The 17252-nt window shown below is 37.7% G+C and overlaps 1 protein-coding gene across 1 annotated transcript in view; it reads right to left on the minus strand.

Moving 5' to 3' along the window:
- Nucleotides 1–17252, minus strand: part of LOC126335414 (pre-mRNA-processing factor 39) — a 79295-nt gene that overhangs the window by 8333 nt on the left and 53710 nt on the right. Inside the window, exons 10-15 of the mRNA XM_049998690.1 lie at nucleotides 16902–17088; nucleotides 16427–16537; nucleotides 16158–16322; nucleotides 15297–15432; nucleotides 1839–2047; nucleotides 1432–1491 (exon numbers count right to left, since the gene is read on the minus strand). Of these exons, the coding sequence (XP_049854647.1) occupies nucleotides 1432–1491; nucleotides 1839–2047; nucleotides 15297–15432; nucleotides 16158–16322; nucleotides 16427–16537; nucleotides 16902–17088 (868 nt within the window). The remainder of the gene's footprint in view (nucleotides 1–1431; nucleotides 1492–1838; nucleotides 2048–15296; nucleotides 15433–16157; nucleotides 16323–16426; nucleotides 16538–16901; nucleotides 17089–17252) is intronic.

A 17252-nucleotide genomic window follows, 5' to 3' on the forward strand; every position in this document is an offset into this window, starting at 1 on the left:
TGACATGGCTGCTTTCACATGTAGCCTGGCCTCTGACAGGGTAGAACAAGCTGGGTGAGTAGATTGGGCAAGTCTTACACCTGGGTCTTCCACAGGGATATAATCCCTTGCAGCATTTCCAAACCCTCACCTAGGGCTTGTATCCCTGTGCAGGACTTAACCAATCCACCCACCCAACACTTCTTACTCCACACTCTTCACAGGCAGGGCCATGTAGTATACCAACTCTGCCACCAACACTAAATAGCATTTTGTGTCAATACAACTACCAACCAGCTGTTACCCAGGACAAATGGCCGTCACCAAACTGTTGCCACGAATGAAGTCTACCTGGTGACAAAAAATACAGCTCAGGACAAAAGGCCCAATTTCAATGGCTGCATCGCAACCCGGGCCACTGGGTTCCTTAACTCTTCCACCAGCTTCTCTGAACTATGCAAATGGGAGTTATCCTTGCAAGATATCCTTCACTCCTGTAACTGCCCTGACCTCAGTCTCTAGTAAATCACTGTCCCCACACCCTCTGCTTCACAGTTTCCCCTTCCCCTATCCTTTCACCCTCTTCCAATTCGCATCCCCATGCCACCCTCACTTGGACAGCTCCCTAACGGCTCCAATACCAGTGCATCACATGCCTAGTCTGTTCACCTGCCACCTCTCCCTCACACATCCTTGCAAGCAAGCAGGCTGCCTCCCTCTGAGCCACAAGCCGCCTACTGCCAGCCGCTCTTCCTACACCCCTGTTTTGTGTGCATGTGCATGGACGTGAACCCGTGCTGCCCCACCCCCACCAGACAACCCCCACCAAAACATAGTCCATCTAGCAGCACCGACACGTTCATTCTTTCTTTTTGAGTGTGCACATTGATGACTCAAGGCTTTTGCTTTGCAGTGAGTGGTTTCCCAACAAAATTGAATATAGAATCACCAAGGGAAGAGATTACAGAACTTCACTTTTCACAAATTTTCCCTTTTTCATTTCCATCTTCAGTCCAACAGTGTAATCAAGACCTCACCACACTGGCATGTATTACCACAAATACATGAGTGAAAGATGTTCTGCAACAATTACCACAATGTTCCTGAATTGTCATTATTGATAAATATTAATACATTAAGTTTGATTTGTTCAATTTAAGACTTATGAATGGCAGTTTGTTAGAATAAATTTTTGACATGTTAAACTGATGAAAACTGGTTGCACATTTATCAGTTTCTGGTACTATGTTGATACCAAGCCATCAGTGAGTGAGAGGATACAATTTTTGAGACAGTCGGAGCATTCAAGAGTCATGCTATGATATTTTAACACTGTGCTCCATAGCAGATTTACGATATTTCAGAATTTTCTCAATAACCTATCTAAAATTATGTACCAGTCAAAAAATACGGTAGTAAGAATTTAAACATTATAATACATGATATTGTTACCTTATCTTTCTCAACCGCCTTATTCAGGATCGAAATGGCTCTGTCTGTGTCCCCTAATATCTGAAAAATGAAAACAGTTACATCAAACAAAACTCAAAACATTTCAACAATTCTTTGGATGTAACCAATGTGTGTGTGTGTTACAAATGATGAAACAGTGGCAGTCTGTTTCCCAAAGGGGGCATCTTACCTCGATGGTAAAGCGAATCAAAGTGAAGATGAGGGAATGCCTTTGCGCACTCGTCAAATTGCTGAAATAGGAATGCAGATTTAACAGTGTACCTTAGGAGTGTCAAGATGTTCTGGACTCAATATCCACCTGCATCCACTTTATGGTTTCATATTTAACTACATTCTGCAAAGAAGCTGTGTACAGTACGGTGGATAAAGCAATATGTATATCTTACCTTCCACGAAAACCTTGCATACTTTATTGCCATATTGTTTGCAATGACTTTGCTTTTTGATGTGTTTATGTAGTGCTCGTACAGTTCAGCAACTTTATTTAAGTCATTCCGTCTCCTTTCCAAGTTTATGCGACGGTAAGCCACTTGCAGCATGTTTGGCACAAGTTTCTCCAGATTTGTCAATATTTCTGCTGCCTGGTCATAATTTTCTGAAAATTATGCCAGAATTATTAGCAATTTATTACTCCTATTCAGGACACTTAAAACAACAACAAAGATGTTAAGAAACCTAAATTACTAATGCATAATCGAACAATAGAAAATCCAGGATTGGATAGTGACAAATTATAAAAAGGATGATTGCAACTCATGATACAGTGGAGATATTGAGTTGCAGGCACGCATAAGAAAATGACTACTAAACACATAAGCTTTCAGCCAGAAGACCACCACCTGAAACACACACACACACACACACACACACGTGTGTGTGTGTGTGTGTGTGTGTGTGTGTGTGTGTGTGTGTGTGTGTGTGTGTGTGTGTGTGTGTGTGTGGTGGGTATATATTTCAGAAGAACAACTTCTGACCAAAAGCTTACATGTTCAATATTCTTTTGTTGTTCCTATCTGCAACTCAACATCTCCACTATACGGTAAATAGCAATCTATCCTTTACTAATGCATAATACATCTAATTTAACAATTAACAAATTTGTTACATTTCTATTCCAACTGTAGGACTACATGAAATAAGCTTATCTGTATGTTAACACTAAAAATGCAACGACATTCCAATTGGCTGTTTTGGAAGTTTGCATAACTGTAAAAGGCAATAGTTTTCCTGTTGAACTTTGAAATTTTGTGACTTTTTGCCTTTCAATACAGGCAGCGCCATATTTATTAATTGTGTTTATTTCTCACTGCACACACAGAAATGCAGCAGTGTATTTTGCCTGCTTAATGTTTCTTTAAACACCTATGGTGTATGAATATAGTAGATGCCTAGTTGTTTCACGTGATGCTACAATTAATGTCATAGCTTGTAACCCAATTATTACGAATCACTATCCTAAATTGCTTGATAGTGTAAGTCACAAAACAGAAATTGAAACTAGCTCATACGTTTCAGACATCTACAACATGGCTCAAAGTGAAAGTCCAAAAGAAGGGAATTTGCAGATAAGCTCAATACTGCCACCATGCACACTGTACAAACAGCTAGCAATATCCAGAGGTAGTCATGACTTAGTAGCAGGTGACAAGAGAGGAAACATCAGTTTTCATGTTTTTCGGTATATCTATAGTGTGAAGTGGCAGCACAAATGTGGGTTGTGTATTTGAAGTGGCGATACCTATGAGTGATATAGAATCATGCAAAGTTTCAAAACAAAAAGTCTGACCATTCCCTAGTGAGAACAAGTACAACAATGTTTAATTACTTAGGGGAAAGACAGAGACAAAGGATAATAACCAGATTTAAGCTACAATTCATTATTACAAATCATCTAGTTTTGATCCTGTTGATGCTAAAAAGTTATCATTAATCTGCAGAAAAATGATGAATTATCCTTTCCTGTGTTATTATCACTACAATCTCTCCCTATCTATTACCATGCTGCCTGAACTAAAAACAGAACAATTGGTAATGCAGTACACGCCTGAGTACCACACAAGGCAATTGCATGGTGACAGCTCTAGTGATTGTACATAGAAGCATTCCAGTGGGATGACTATATACAAGTCATCGTACACCAATGGGTTAACAGATTAATGCCTAGTACAGTACTACAGTGTTGAAACTAACCTTTGAACTGACATTCTTTCAATTTTATAATTCAGGGAAACTACACAGAATCTGCAACTGGGTGAGAGAGGTTAACAGTTAACAGAGGCAGCAACATTACCTAATGTTTACCTTGAAATTTAACCTTTTAACGATGTACAAAAGAAAACACTGCTGCATCCACATCAAGATGATATGAAATCTTTCAGATAAAAATTGTTTTCAGCGAATTAAAAAAGTAATAAACACAAAAAGGAATTTTATGTACTCTTACATTTGTTACACACTGCTCAGAAAATATACAATAAGCAGACACACAGATACTGTACTGATGTTACTCGTTAAGTGACAGTGTCTTCAAATTTAAGAATTCAAGGGTTGTAACTGGAAAGAAAATTTTGCATCTATTTTAATGTTTCCAACAAGTTTGTGAAAGTAACACTGGACCATTAGAAGAATATAAAACTCACAACAAATGCATAGCAAAGCACTCCATAAAACAATGATCTAGTGAGAGCCAGGCAAGCAATTCATTACCCGTAACAACAACCACTTGCCATGGCTACTCAGCACAAAAGGCTTTTATGTTAGCACCTTTAGACCTTAACAAATAACTGACCTTCATAAAGCAGATTTCAAAATTATAAAGTTGTCACTCAGATGTGACAAAGTGGTACAAAAAAATGCCTGCACAGAAATGGGATTTGTTGAACTGCACTATCTACAAAAACGTAGTGAAAATGAAATGTAATGACAATGTTTTATCCTTTTAACAGCATCAAGTGTTCGGAAGTCTATTTTCAAATAATTACTGAAGATTACTAGGCGTGTGACTGACGTAATATTACAGTGATTGTACAAAATATACCGAAGATGTAATATTACATTGCACTAGTTACTACGATTTTCTATAGTGTTTATCAGATATATATGACTCTCAGAAACATATGTGCTGTCTAGAGATTTTTTACTTTTTTCTACTGTGCCCACTTGGCGGCAGCAGTTGCATCACTGGAACAATTCTTCATTACTGAGACCTTTGTTATTGTAACTTGCTTTGTAGGCAATAGTCGACATTAGACTTCTCTCTGATTCATGCATTTGGTTTGGTTTGATGTTCGACATGTGCAGTGAATAGGAGAAATGTTGATAAAGTATTTGACGATAATTCAGATTACACGTAATCTGAATGATTCACCCACAGGCTTTTGTTTTTTAAAAAAAGGGAAGACAGAGAAGAAAGTACATCTCACATGGGCAGTAGGTACATTCTCATGAGCACAGCAATGTAACATCATCAAACCATCTGTTCTTGCTTCAAGTTTTATCACACTGTACTCCAATATGAATACTAAATTTAACTTTGAATTTGTGTGAGAGGTCTAATTTGTACGTAAAAAATTTCAATAGAAAGATCGCATGTTTGCTAACATATTTTAATACTACAATTATTCTGCAATTTTGCTCTGTAAAAAATTTTACTGTATAAGTTTCACCAACTATACCCAAATTAGTGTGTTTTTACTTTAAGCAAACAAAGTTTTTTTTTTAAATATCGCAGACTTTAGCCAGTCCACAGATAATGATAGCTACCTATGAGACAAGCACTCAAAAAGATAAATAAAGTCTGTTAGGGTGATGATAGCTTTTTTACAATCTTGGCCACTACTCTACTGTCATTAACCACACTTCTCAGTAAAGAATGAGGACCTTCATACTGGATGAATGGTACCGCTCAATGGCTCATGAAAAATAAACTGATTATAGACCTAAAAAAAAAGATTGTGTATGTGTAAGGTTGAGAAACAATGTTCGAAATTAAGGATGAGAGAAAAGTTGATCTGGTTTGTGCATGAAAGTGGGAAAGCAGTGCACTAGTTACAGAATGAAATTTAAATTAGAGTTATCAGCTATGCAAAGGAACACAGGAAAGCAGGAAGCTGGATGCAGATTTCACACAGATTTTTTTTTTTTAAAGAAAGAAACCATTCATTGGTGGTGTGCAAGTGATGAGAAACTCAAAACAGTTCAAAAAATTGGTGTACATTTCGAGGGTGAAACTGCACAGGTGCAGATGTGGAAAAAAAACTGTAGTTCAAAACAGAAAAGGATCCAAATTGAAGGCTACAAATAGCACGTAAAAGAAACATTTCACCAACAAAATTTTACATTAGCCACCTATATCACAAAATTTATCTACATCCCCAAATGGGGGGATGCAGACCAAACGTCAGTCTATTCTGATGTGCCAAACAACACTACAGTAAATAAAGTAGTGTAACATAGTTCGCAAAGGTGTACCTGTGGTGTGGAAATGCAGTAGTACACAGTGATGTGAAGCATTATGGATGACTGATGAAAACTGCCATTGTATGTGGTTTTTAATCAGAAAACACTCTTTCTGAGAGGAAGCTTCCCAGCTGGTATTACTGTAAGAGCTGATGGTGGTGGGTGAATGATAGAGGAACTGGTTCTAGACTGGATTTCAGCAGTGTAGAGTAAGTGGTCAAGAGCTCTTCTTCACTCAGAATCAATGCTTCTGTTGGGTAGTTTTCGCACAAACACTGGCAATCAAGTGAAACAAAAACTGAAAAAAGGTAACTGTGATACATGATTATTCCTGGTGGCATGATAAGTGATGTGAATTATTTAGGAATGTGTGTGTGTGTGTGTGTGTGTGTGTGTGTGTGTGTGTGTGTGTGTGAATAATCAATTCAAAGCTAGTGTAAAACAATTCTATAGAAATTACATCAGGAACAAAGCAGCTTTGACACCATGAGGCTGTTTGCAACACTTGTCTTTGTCAGCAGTGTGCTGTTGGCTCTTGGTTGCTTGGTAGTACCTAGAATTTCCAATAATCTTTATGGAATTTAAGATTATATTCTTTGCGATAGTGACTTAGCAGCATTTTGAATAATCTAGTGAGGGTGAAGAATGAGATGATGGGAAGCAATTTTAGTTAACACTGCCACAAGGGTAATCAAGCATTCAGCTTCAATTATTGATGATGTCCTAACTGGCATGGAGAAAAGAAACCTATCAGATACTATTACTTCATCCAGTGAAAGAAGAGCTCTGATAGTTAATGGCCTTGGCATGGCTATTTATAATACACACACCAGTTGTGGACAATGGTTTTCAGTTACATAGGGAGACAATGGTCAGCTATTAGTCTTTTGTAGTTTGATTTCCCCCTCAGATCATAAATCATCAGTTTCAGAATGATATGTACATATATCTTGGGGGTTGAAAGAAATACTATTGCAAGTTACTGCAGTTACGTTTATAAAAAGTCAAGCAAATAGCAGAAAAACTTATATCTTGTTCACAAATACAGTAGCTGTTCTTGAATAAAGAAAAACAACTTTGTTTCCCAAAAACTTTGCCATCTTGTGTGCACCTTCCCAAATCTTTATTTATTTTTTCTATCCATCCATAGACAATATAGATTGTATGGATGTTGTCAACAACTACATATATATGATACAGAGATACAGACACAAGGCTAGTGGATGTGAGAAGATTTCAAAGAAAAGTCTTGCCTAGAGAGAGAGAGAGAGAGAGAGAGAGAGAGAGAGAGAGAGAGAGAGAGAGAGAGAGACCTAATGGGACACTGATCAAAAACAAACAAGGATAGCACAAAAAGTTAAAATGTTCGAGTTACAGCAGAGCATAACAAAGATGGTGAAAGCCTGAATTGGCTGATTCTTTAATACTGATGTTAACTACCATACAAAAGCCAACTTCCAAAGTTTCAAAAACCAGTTTTAAATGAGGAATCTGACAATATAGTAACACCACACCCCAACACATTCACTCCTGTGAAAACAGCAAACACAAGATAAGTCTAATTACACCACACACAGAGACATTTAAGCAGTCATTATTTCCACATTAAATACACTGAAGGAATCGTAAAAATGCAAATAAATCGTACAATGTGAAGTTCCATCTGCTGTGCACTCCACAGTGGTTTGTAGAGTATGGATGTGGACACACAAGTGACAGCAAATTATTGTGATGGAAGAGAACTTCGAAGTAAGATATCAATTCTAAATGGAATCCAAACTGTATTAAACTCTAACATTCTTCATTGGGGATAGTTTAAGCAATATATCATGATAACCCCTGGATCCTCCCCCCATGAACCATGGACCTTGCCGTTGGTGGGGAGGCTCACTTGCCTCAGCGATACAGATAGCCGTACCGTAGGTACAAACACAACGGAGGGGTATCTGTTGAGAGGCCAGACAAACGTGTGGTTCCTGAAGAGGTGCTGCAGCCTTTTCAGTAGTTGCAAGGGCAACAGTCTGGATGATTGACTGATCTGGTTTTGTAACAATAACCAAAACGGCCTTGCTGTGCTGGTACTGTGAACGCCTGAAAGCAAGGCGAAACTATGGCCGTAATTTTTCCCGAGGGCATGCAGCTTTACTGTATGATTAAATGATGATGGCGTCCTCTTGGGTAAAATATTCCGGAGGTAAAATAGTCCCCCATTAAGATCTCCGGGCGGGGACTACTCAAGAGGAAGTCGTTATCTGCAGAAAGAAAACTGGCGTTCTACGGATCGGAGCGTGGAATGTCAGATCCCTTAATCGGGCAGGTAGGTTAGAAAATTTAAAAAGGGAAAGAGACAGGTTAAAGCTAGATATAGTGGGAATTAGTGAAGTTCGGTGGCAGGAGGAACAAGACTTCTGGTCAGGTGACTACAGGGTTATAAACACAAAATCAAATAAGGGTAATGCAGGAGTAGGTTTAATAATGAATAGGAAAATAGGAATGCGGGTAAGCTACTACAAACAGCATAGTGAACGCATTATTGTGGCCAAGATAGATACGAAGCCCACACCTACTACAGTAGTACAAGTTTATATGCCAACTAGCTCTGCAGATGACGAAGAAATTGAAGAAATGTATGATGAAATAAAAGAAATTCTTCAGATAGTGAAGGATGATGAAAATTTAATAGTCATGGGTGACCGGAATTCGGTTGTAGGAAAAGGGAGAGAAGGAAACGTAGGAGGTGAATATGTATTGGGGCTAAGAAATTAAAGAGGAACCCACCTGGTAGAATTTTGCACAGAGCATAACTTAATCATAGCTAACACTTGGTTTAAGAATCATGAAAGGAGGTTGTGTACATGGAAGAACCCTGGAGATACTAAAAGGTATCAGATAGATTATATAATGGTAAGACAGATTTAGGAAACACGTTTTAAATTGTAAGACATTTCCAGGGGCAGATGTGGACTCCGACCACAATCTATTGGGTATGACCTGTAGATTATAACTGAAGAAACTGCAAAAAGGTGGGAATTTAAGGAGATATGACCTGGATATACTGGAAGAACCAGAGGCTGTACAGAGTTTCAGGGAGAGCGTAAGGGAACAATTGACAGGGATGGGGGAAACAAATACAGTAGAAGAAGAATGGGTAGCTTTGAGGGATGAAGTAGTGAAGGCAGCAGATAATCAAGTAGGTAAAACGACAAGGGCTAGTAGAAATCCTTGGGTAACAGAAGAAATACAGAATTTAATTGATGAAAGGAGAAAATATAAAAATGAAGTAAATCAAGCAGGCAAAAAGGAATACAAACGTCTCAAAAATGAGATCGACAGGACGTGCAAAATGGCTAAGCAAGGATGGCTAGAGGACAAGTGTAAGGCTGTAGAGGCTTATCTCACTAGGGGTAAGATAGATACTGCCTACAGGAAAATTAAAGAGACCTTTGGAGAAAAGAGGACCACTTGTATGAATATTAACAGCTCAGATGGAAACCCAGTTCTAAGCAAAGAAGGGAAAGCAGAAAGGTGGAATGAGTATATAGAGGGTCTATACAAGGGCGATGTACTTGAGAACAATATTATGGAAATGGAAGAGGATGTGGATGAAGATGAGATGGGAGATGCGATACTGCATGAAGAGTTTGACAGAGCACTGAAAGACCTGAGTCGAAACAAGGCCCCCGGAGTAGACAACATTCCATTAGAACTACTGACGGCCTTGGGAGAGCCAGTCCTGACAAAACTTAATAATTCCAATCCCAAAGAAAGCAAGTGTTGACAGATGTGAAAATTACCGAACTATCAGTTTAATAAGTCACAGCTGCAAAATACTAACGCGTATTCTTTACAGACGAATGGAAAAACTAGTAGAAGCCGACCTCGGGGAAGATCAGTTTGGATTCCGTAGAAATGTTGGAACACATGAGGCAATACTGACCCTACGACTTATCTTAGAAGCTAGATTAAGGAAGGGCAAACCTACGTTTCTAGCATTTGTAGACTTAGAGAAAGCTTTTGACAATGTTGACTGGAATACTCTCTTTCAAATTCTAAAGGTGGCAGGGGTAAGCTACAGGGAGCGAAAGGCTATTTACAATTTGTACAGAAACCAGATGGCAGTCATAAGAGTCGAGGGGCATGAAAGGGAACCAGTGGTTGGGAAGGGAGTGAGACAGGGTTGTAGTCTCTCCCCGATGTTATTCAATCTGTATATTGAGCAAGCAGTGAAGGAAACAATAGAAAAATTCGGAGTAGGTATTAAAATCCATGGAGAAGAAATCAAAATGTTGAGGTTCGCCGACGACATCGTAATTTTGTCAGAGACAGCAAAGGTCTTGGAAGAGCAGTTGAATGCAATGGACAGTGTCTTGAAAGGAGGATATAAGATGAACATCAACAAAAGCAAATCGAGGATAATGGAATGTAGTCGAATTAAGTCGGGTGCTGCCGAGGGAATTAGATTAGGAAATGAGACACTTAAAGTAGTAAAGGAGTTTTGCTATTTGGGGAGCAAAATAACTGATGATGGTCGAAGTAGAGAGGATATAAAATGTAGACTGGCAATGGCAAGGAAAGCGTTTCTGAAGAAGAGAAATTTGTTAACATCGAGTATAGATTTAAGTGTCAGGAAGTCATTTCTGAAAGTATTTGTATGGAGTGTAGCCATGTATGGAAGAGAAACATGGACGATAAATAGTTTGGACAAGAAGAGAATAGAAGCTTTCGAAATGTGGTGCTACAGAAGAATGCTGAAGATTAAATGGGTAGATCACATAACTAATGAGGAGGTATTGAATAGATATGGAGAGAAGAGAAATTTGTGGCGCAACTTGACCAGAAGAAGGGATCGTTCGGTAGGACATGTTCTGAGGCATCAAGGGATCACCAATTTATTATTGGAGGGCAGCATGGAGGGTAAAAATCGTAGAGGGAGACCAAGAGATGACTACACTAAGCAGATTCAGTAGGATGTAGGTTGCAGTAGGTACTGGGAGATGAAGAAACTTGCACAGGATAGAGTAGCATGGAGAGCCACATCAAACCAGTCTCAGGACTGAAGACAACAACAACAACAACAACAACAACAACAACAACAACCCCTGGATAGTTTAAGCAATATATCATGATAATCCCTGGAAACAGCTATGTCAATTCAATTCTGGTTGCTGGAAAGTCTAGATTCCCAAAGCTGTCTAAAATTTGCTCGATAGGACCTACTGACTTCTTTGCAAAGACACCTTCTCCGTTAACCATCTCCTTGTGCAACATTATTCAGTTTTACTACAATTTTACAGCACTGCTGGGCACTTTACCTTCAATGGAAGTACAATTATAGTTCAATTCCACAGCTCACTATTTAGCATTAAAAATGATCAGGAAGAATATAATCATGTTTATAGTGTCAATAAATCCCTTTAAGGAGAGCAATATTCATGGCCCCTCTCTCTCTCTCTCTCTCTCTCTCTCTCTCTCTCTCTCTCTCTCTCTCTCTCTCTCTCTCTCTCCCTTCTTGTCTTCTGCACAATTTTCTCTCTTTTTTATCTTTGGGTGTTTGCTCAAGTTTATGTTTTCTTTGATTTTCTCTGTATTTTTACTGTTTGTCATGTCTAAAGCGGTTTCTTGATGTATTCCACAATTCCTTAACCCTGTTGGTTTTCAGTGTACTATAGTCCAATCCACAAACAATGGCAATTCGTGCAGCTCGAGACATGGACAAGGATTGCATTGTTGCCAGCTCCATGCGACAGTTGCAATAAGCTCACTCATGTGCTCTGCACTTGAAAAAAGCGCGTGCACCCATATGCGTGTGTCGCTTGCGTGTGCAGATCTTGTCACTTACCATCACTATCAGTATATGTCCATATAACTTCATTCTTTTCCTTATAATGTCTTCAATTGTCCACCTGTCTGCACAGTTCTTTTGTCAGTCTCTCACACAGATCTCTTTCTGAACCAGAATGTAGATTTTTCTCAGTTATTTTCTAATATTTCCGAATTTCACTGATTTTTATTTTTCCCTTGATTGCTGCCTCTGAGGTGTACAGGTCTCTGTTAAGACTACCATATTATAGTGTCTTAATCTGGCATTGATGGAGATATTTCTTTTGTTGTAGAGCTTCCATGTAAGTCTCCACGCTTTCTGCAGTTTTTTGATCCTTTCTGCATTGGATATCAAGTACAACCTTGTTTTCTGTACAATATTTCCGAGGCATCAAACTTTTTACTTTTGTCATCCACCCATATACAAGTCTCTAGTGCATCTCTGGATTGCATGTCCATGTACTGTACTTTTTCACATATTTGTAGTCCTGTTTTGGCTGAGATTATATGTAGTATCTTAAGATTCTTTGCCGTTATTTGTTGTTATCATCAGTGAAGGCCAGATTTTTTTTACATTGACAGACTTTTCCTTGCACTTCCCCATCTTTACCCCACTGACTCCTTTGTACCATGTACCACCAGTTTTGTTCTCTAAAACCAAGACAGAGACATTCCATCTCTGACTCACTCCTGTCTTTATTTCAAATGGTTACAAGTATCTTTACACCTATGGAATCATAAGATGAATGTTAGTGTGGTGTTCCTGGACACTCAAATTATTGTTTTTTTCAGGCACCAGATCCATTCACTGTACAATCTTTCCTTCCTGAACCCCGCTCAATATTATTCTGTGCATCTACTCGAGGCTCTAGCCAATTTAATAGAGCTTTAGATAGAGTATTACCATATTTACTTGAGTATAAGATGACGTCGAGTATAATATGACTTGCCGTCCCGTTGCTTTGCTTTCGGGCACAATAACATTCGGTGCCCATGTCTAAACTGTAGAACAAGAAGACACAGACAGGAGTTATAATCCACTACATGTCAATCCCAACTGATGGAAGAGAAGATAGCTAAATCCAGGGACGTGGAGAAGGGTCTATAAAATACATCACAGAGTAACAGAGTTCCAGAAATAAAAATTAAATGGCCTTCACTATATTACTACGATGAATAAAAAGTAAAATGCGGTTGACCGCCCATGTGTCGTTCACTTAAACTGCCGGCAACTCCAATGGTAAATACAATAGAGAACGTGACCTTTTTTTTTTAAGAGCAATGGCAGACCATCAAACGTTGAGTGCAATGTGCACAAAGTTTCTCGATTATCTCTTGCACTACTGCCACCAGTCAAATGTCACATGATTGTTGAAGCAAGAGACACACTGTATTGAAAGTTTTGGCGAACAGCGAAATCTCAAGTCTACTTGAATGCTAAGCCCTACTCTTCATAAGTCTTCAAAATACATTTGTAGAAAACCTCAATGGCCAAAGCCTCATCTGCAAATGTAAGACGACCCCTATAATCATCCATTAGGTATGTAAAAATGTTGATATCAGCAGAAATAGTTAATACGTGAATATAAGATATCGCCATATTTTTCAAATGACGAATTTGGGAAAAAAACCACATCTTACTGTCGCAGAAGAAGCTGAGTAGCACCATGGTGTAGTCGTTATGATACTAAATGCATGGAGGGTCACAAGTTCAAAACTCACCAGGACTGTACAATTTTAATTTCTATATTCGGTTCGAGTATATTCTAGAAGTATCCACAAATAACATTGTACTGGAATGTTCTGTAGCTGTATATATACTGTATGTGTTCTGGCTGGAGGCAATTCGCTCCGCACCCTTGAATGTGCAAGTGCTGAATAAATCTTCATTACGTGAAGTTAGTGTTAGTCATTCATCTGATTACACTTTCTTCTACACGACATTATGATCAGGTGAATACAGTATATGTGATGGACAGTAGTGAAGTTTCTCTACTTATCAGGGTCTGTTTTTGTCTCCTTTCTTGTGGATGGGATGTATTAGGGTTGACATCCATTCTTTTAGTACCTTTAATGTTTCTTATATGTTTTCTATCATTCTGTGTATTTTGGTAACCACATTTTTGCTGTCTAATTACTAAATCTTTTCCAGGTGCTGTGTTATTTTTCAATGATTTTATTAATGTGTATTGGAGGTTTCGAATAAAGGTTAGATTCTAGCTTTTCAAACTGCAGTCTCCAAATTGGTTTATTACAGTTTAATAGTGTGTCAATGTATTGTTGCAGTATTGCAGTTCTTTTTTGGGTTTGCCTCCAGTGTTCCATCTTGTCTTTTGAAGTATAAGCTCTGTGGTTGATATCTCATTTTCTCTAAGGTTCTGTAAAAATGGTTTTGTGTGTGTGTGTGTGTGTGTGTGTGTGTGTGTGTGTGTGTGGTTTTGTCAAAGTCCTATCACCATAATCTCTCTTCTACAAATTATTTCCTTAAAAGGTCTTCTGTATCTTTATTTCCATTTTCTGTATGTTTCTCAGCTGTTAAATTTTATTCCGAACTTGTATCCTGTCTTCTATGGCTCTGTTGCATGTCTAGTTCCACCACACTTGTGTCTTTTTTCTCAGTCATCGTCCCATTTTTATCAGTTCTTTCATTTTTCTATCAGTTCTGTATAGTCACTAACCTTAATTTTTTAAATTTTCTCGAATATATATTTTCTACTGTATTCATTTTTTTTAATGAAATCTGATTACTCGCTTGTTTAAGTAATCAATTTTATTCTGTATGGAAACTGTAAAGTATTTTGGTTCCAGCTATGCAACTACTAAAATGGGCATATTTCATCAATCATTTCACGATGCAACACCCAACTTATTTACTGATCCACAATTGCCCACAAATGTTTCAAGTTCCTCTTCCTAAATGTTAACTTTTGCAAGTATATTGTTGCTCAACTATCAGATAGATTTATTAATATTTTGAAGTTACACAGATTAATACAAAATAATTCACATAATGATACAGCACCTAAAGACCATATATAGTGAATAAAAAATTACAAATAAATGTATGTTTCTGACACTTCACAGCGTGCAATCTAAACGGACAACAAGTGTAGGAAGATTAGCAATTAATTCCACAGTACTATCGAAAGAATTGTACTTCCAAAGATTACAGTCTGTCAACAACATATCATCTCAACTTTTCAACTGTACCTTAGACAGTATCTCAGCAATAGCGCACCAATATTCTACACACAGTAATATCAATTCATTCCAAATACGGACTGAAGTAAGCGAACATTTCAATAATTAGGTATCTAATTCTATGTCATGGCATGCACAAGCTTACTGGGGAATTACAAAAAAATAAAAAATGGTGACACTAACTGCAATTTAAAAGCAGTCAATTCATATCAGTAACAATTATAATATATATAAATGGTATGCTTTTCTGAAAATTTCTTTTTGCTACTTTATCAATGTATTGAAGCATGGGAAGGATTAAAATTTCTAGTGAAATATTTCAAAATTTTGTCTTAGGATATAGTAATAAATATTCAGGAACTCACTTTGACTCTCCTCAAACACAGCCCAGTGAAGGTGAAGATTTGGTTTCTTTGTGTGGTGTATTGTACATGCCCTCTCATACACATTTCTTATTTTATCTGTCATATCTTCCTTCAGGCTTTCAAGATACCTGATGAACTGTGAAAGTATATCAAATTTGTAGTAACAAATTCAAACTATGATTACACAAAGATCAAAACAGCTATATTAATGGTTACAGGCAAACATTTAAAAAATGAAAAATGGGGCAGATCTTTTAGCTATAAGAATTTGGCAATATTTCTCCAAAATCGGAAGACTAAGTGAGTACACGATATGTAAAAATCTAGAAAAAACAATGGAACAAGTAAATTTTAAATGTTCAGTTACCTCATTACAAAGGAACTACAATAAGGAAATACGCATGACAAATAAGACTGACATACCTGATTTGCTTATAAACAATACAATACCCATAATTACCAGTGTTCTACTTCACAGGACTGTGGAAATATCCTTTAAAAGAAGCCAAAGACTGGTTCCTTATGCTACACGAAGGTGGCAAGAAAGGGTTAGTGAAGGGAAAGCGAATAAAGCTACATGAAAACAGATGCAAAGGGTGGAAAGAACGTAGTTCAAGGTGTCGGCACACCTCAATATACTGTTGCAACACACATTCCAGCTGTCATTAGTTATTCCTCTCAGCAGCATAATCCTACACAATACTCTATTCCGTTTCTCTCTTAACACTGCGAAAAAATAAGTGATTGTAATTTACACTGTACATACCAGACCTAGTACAATCTCCAATCTATGAATTTTAAACATATCTTGTTTTATGCAGTTTGATTTAGAAATTTTAACTGATGAAAAATAAAACTCACTTTTATCCAAAATTCCTCATACAATGCACACGCTATGAGACACCTTTCAAACAGCACAATGATGCGAGTCTTGTCTCCTTGCTCTATTTCAAAGTCCAAGTACTCTTTCCAGTTTTTCAGCTGGCATCTTTCCAATGGTTTCACATGAAAGTACGGACGTTTTATCTACAAAAAGGAAGTAGGATTATATTATGCAGGATCAGATTTAATTCAATAACAATGTTTTTATGAAGTATTTTCAACATAATGAAAAATCCAGGAACACTTACTCCTTCTTCATAGTTCCATCGATCTGCTACAGCAGCGACAGTGTTTTTGTGTATTTTCTTCCGTATTGCAACAATTCTCTCTCTCAATGCCGTAGTCTCTTCATCAGATTTCTAAGGGAGGGAAAAGAGTCACAAACATTACCAATCTGTGTTCAGCTTTCCGACTCTTCATTTTCACCTTTTTCTTAGACAATTCTAACAAATTAAGTGCAGTAATGAGATCCAGACCAACAAATAATTTTGTAACCCTAGTAGTTAACTATTAAGCTATAGAGCTTACATTTTAAACTGATAGCAAATTGATTTTGAAGTTTTAAGACTGATTGGAACCACCACCATAACAGCAAAATTCAATAACTGTCAGCTATAGTAATTTATATATCATACGTGAAATCACAGAGCTCACAATTGCCTTCCTTTGCCAACCAATAGTAACATCACAATGAAATCAATTACACATGCAAGACACACTGACCGTGGTTGGTTGCTCTTCTGGTTCTTCCCCCGGTGGTGCTTCAGTCTCTTCACCTGGAACAGTGTCGTCACTGGCTAAAGGCTGATCAAACTGCTTCAGCATTTGGAGAACTTCACGTCGTAGAGTCAGAAATTCGTCTACGGACAACACCTTTTGAGGAGGATTGCTCGAGATGTGTTCCTGAAAACTAATAATAAGCATTGACTTTTAATGCTCAAGTCCATGCAAAATTGCAACTTTAATTATAGTAATTTAGCAGTTAGATGATTACATGCTTAGATCCTAGAAAATTACTACTGTTTGCAAATGAAGTTCCTGTCTCATACCAGTAAACACTGAGATTGGCACCAT

Source organism: Schistocerca gregaria, chromosome 1 (genome assembly GCF_023897955.1).
Source record: "Schistocerca gregaria isolate iqSchGreg1 chromosome 1, iqSchGreg1.2, whole genome shotgun sequence".
Classification (NCBI taxonomy): domain Eukaryota; kingdom Metazoa; phylum Arthropoda; class Insecta; order Orthoptera; family Acrididae; genus Schistocerca; species Schistocerca gregaria.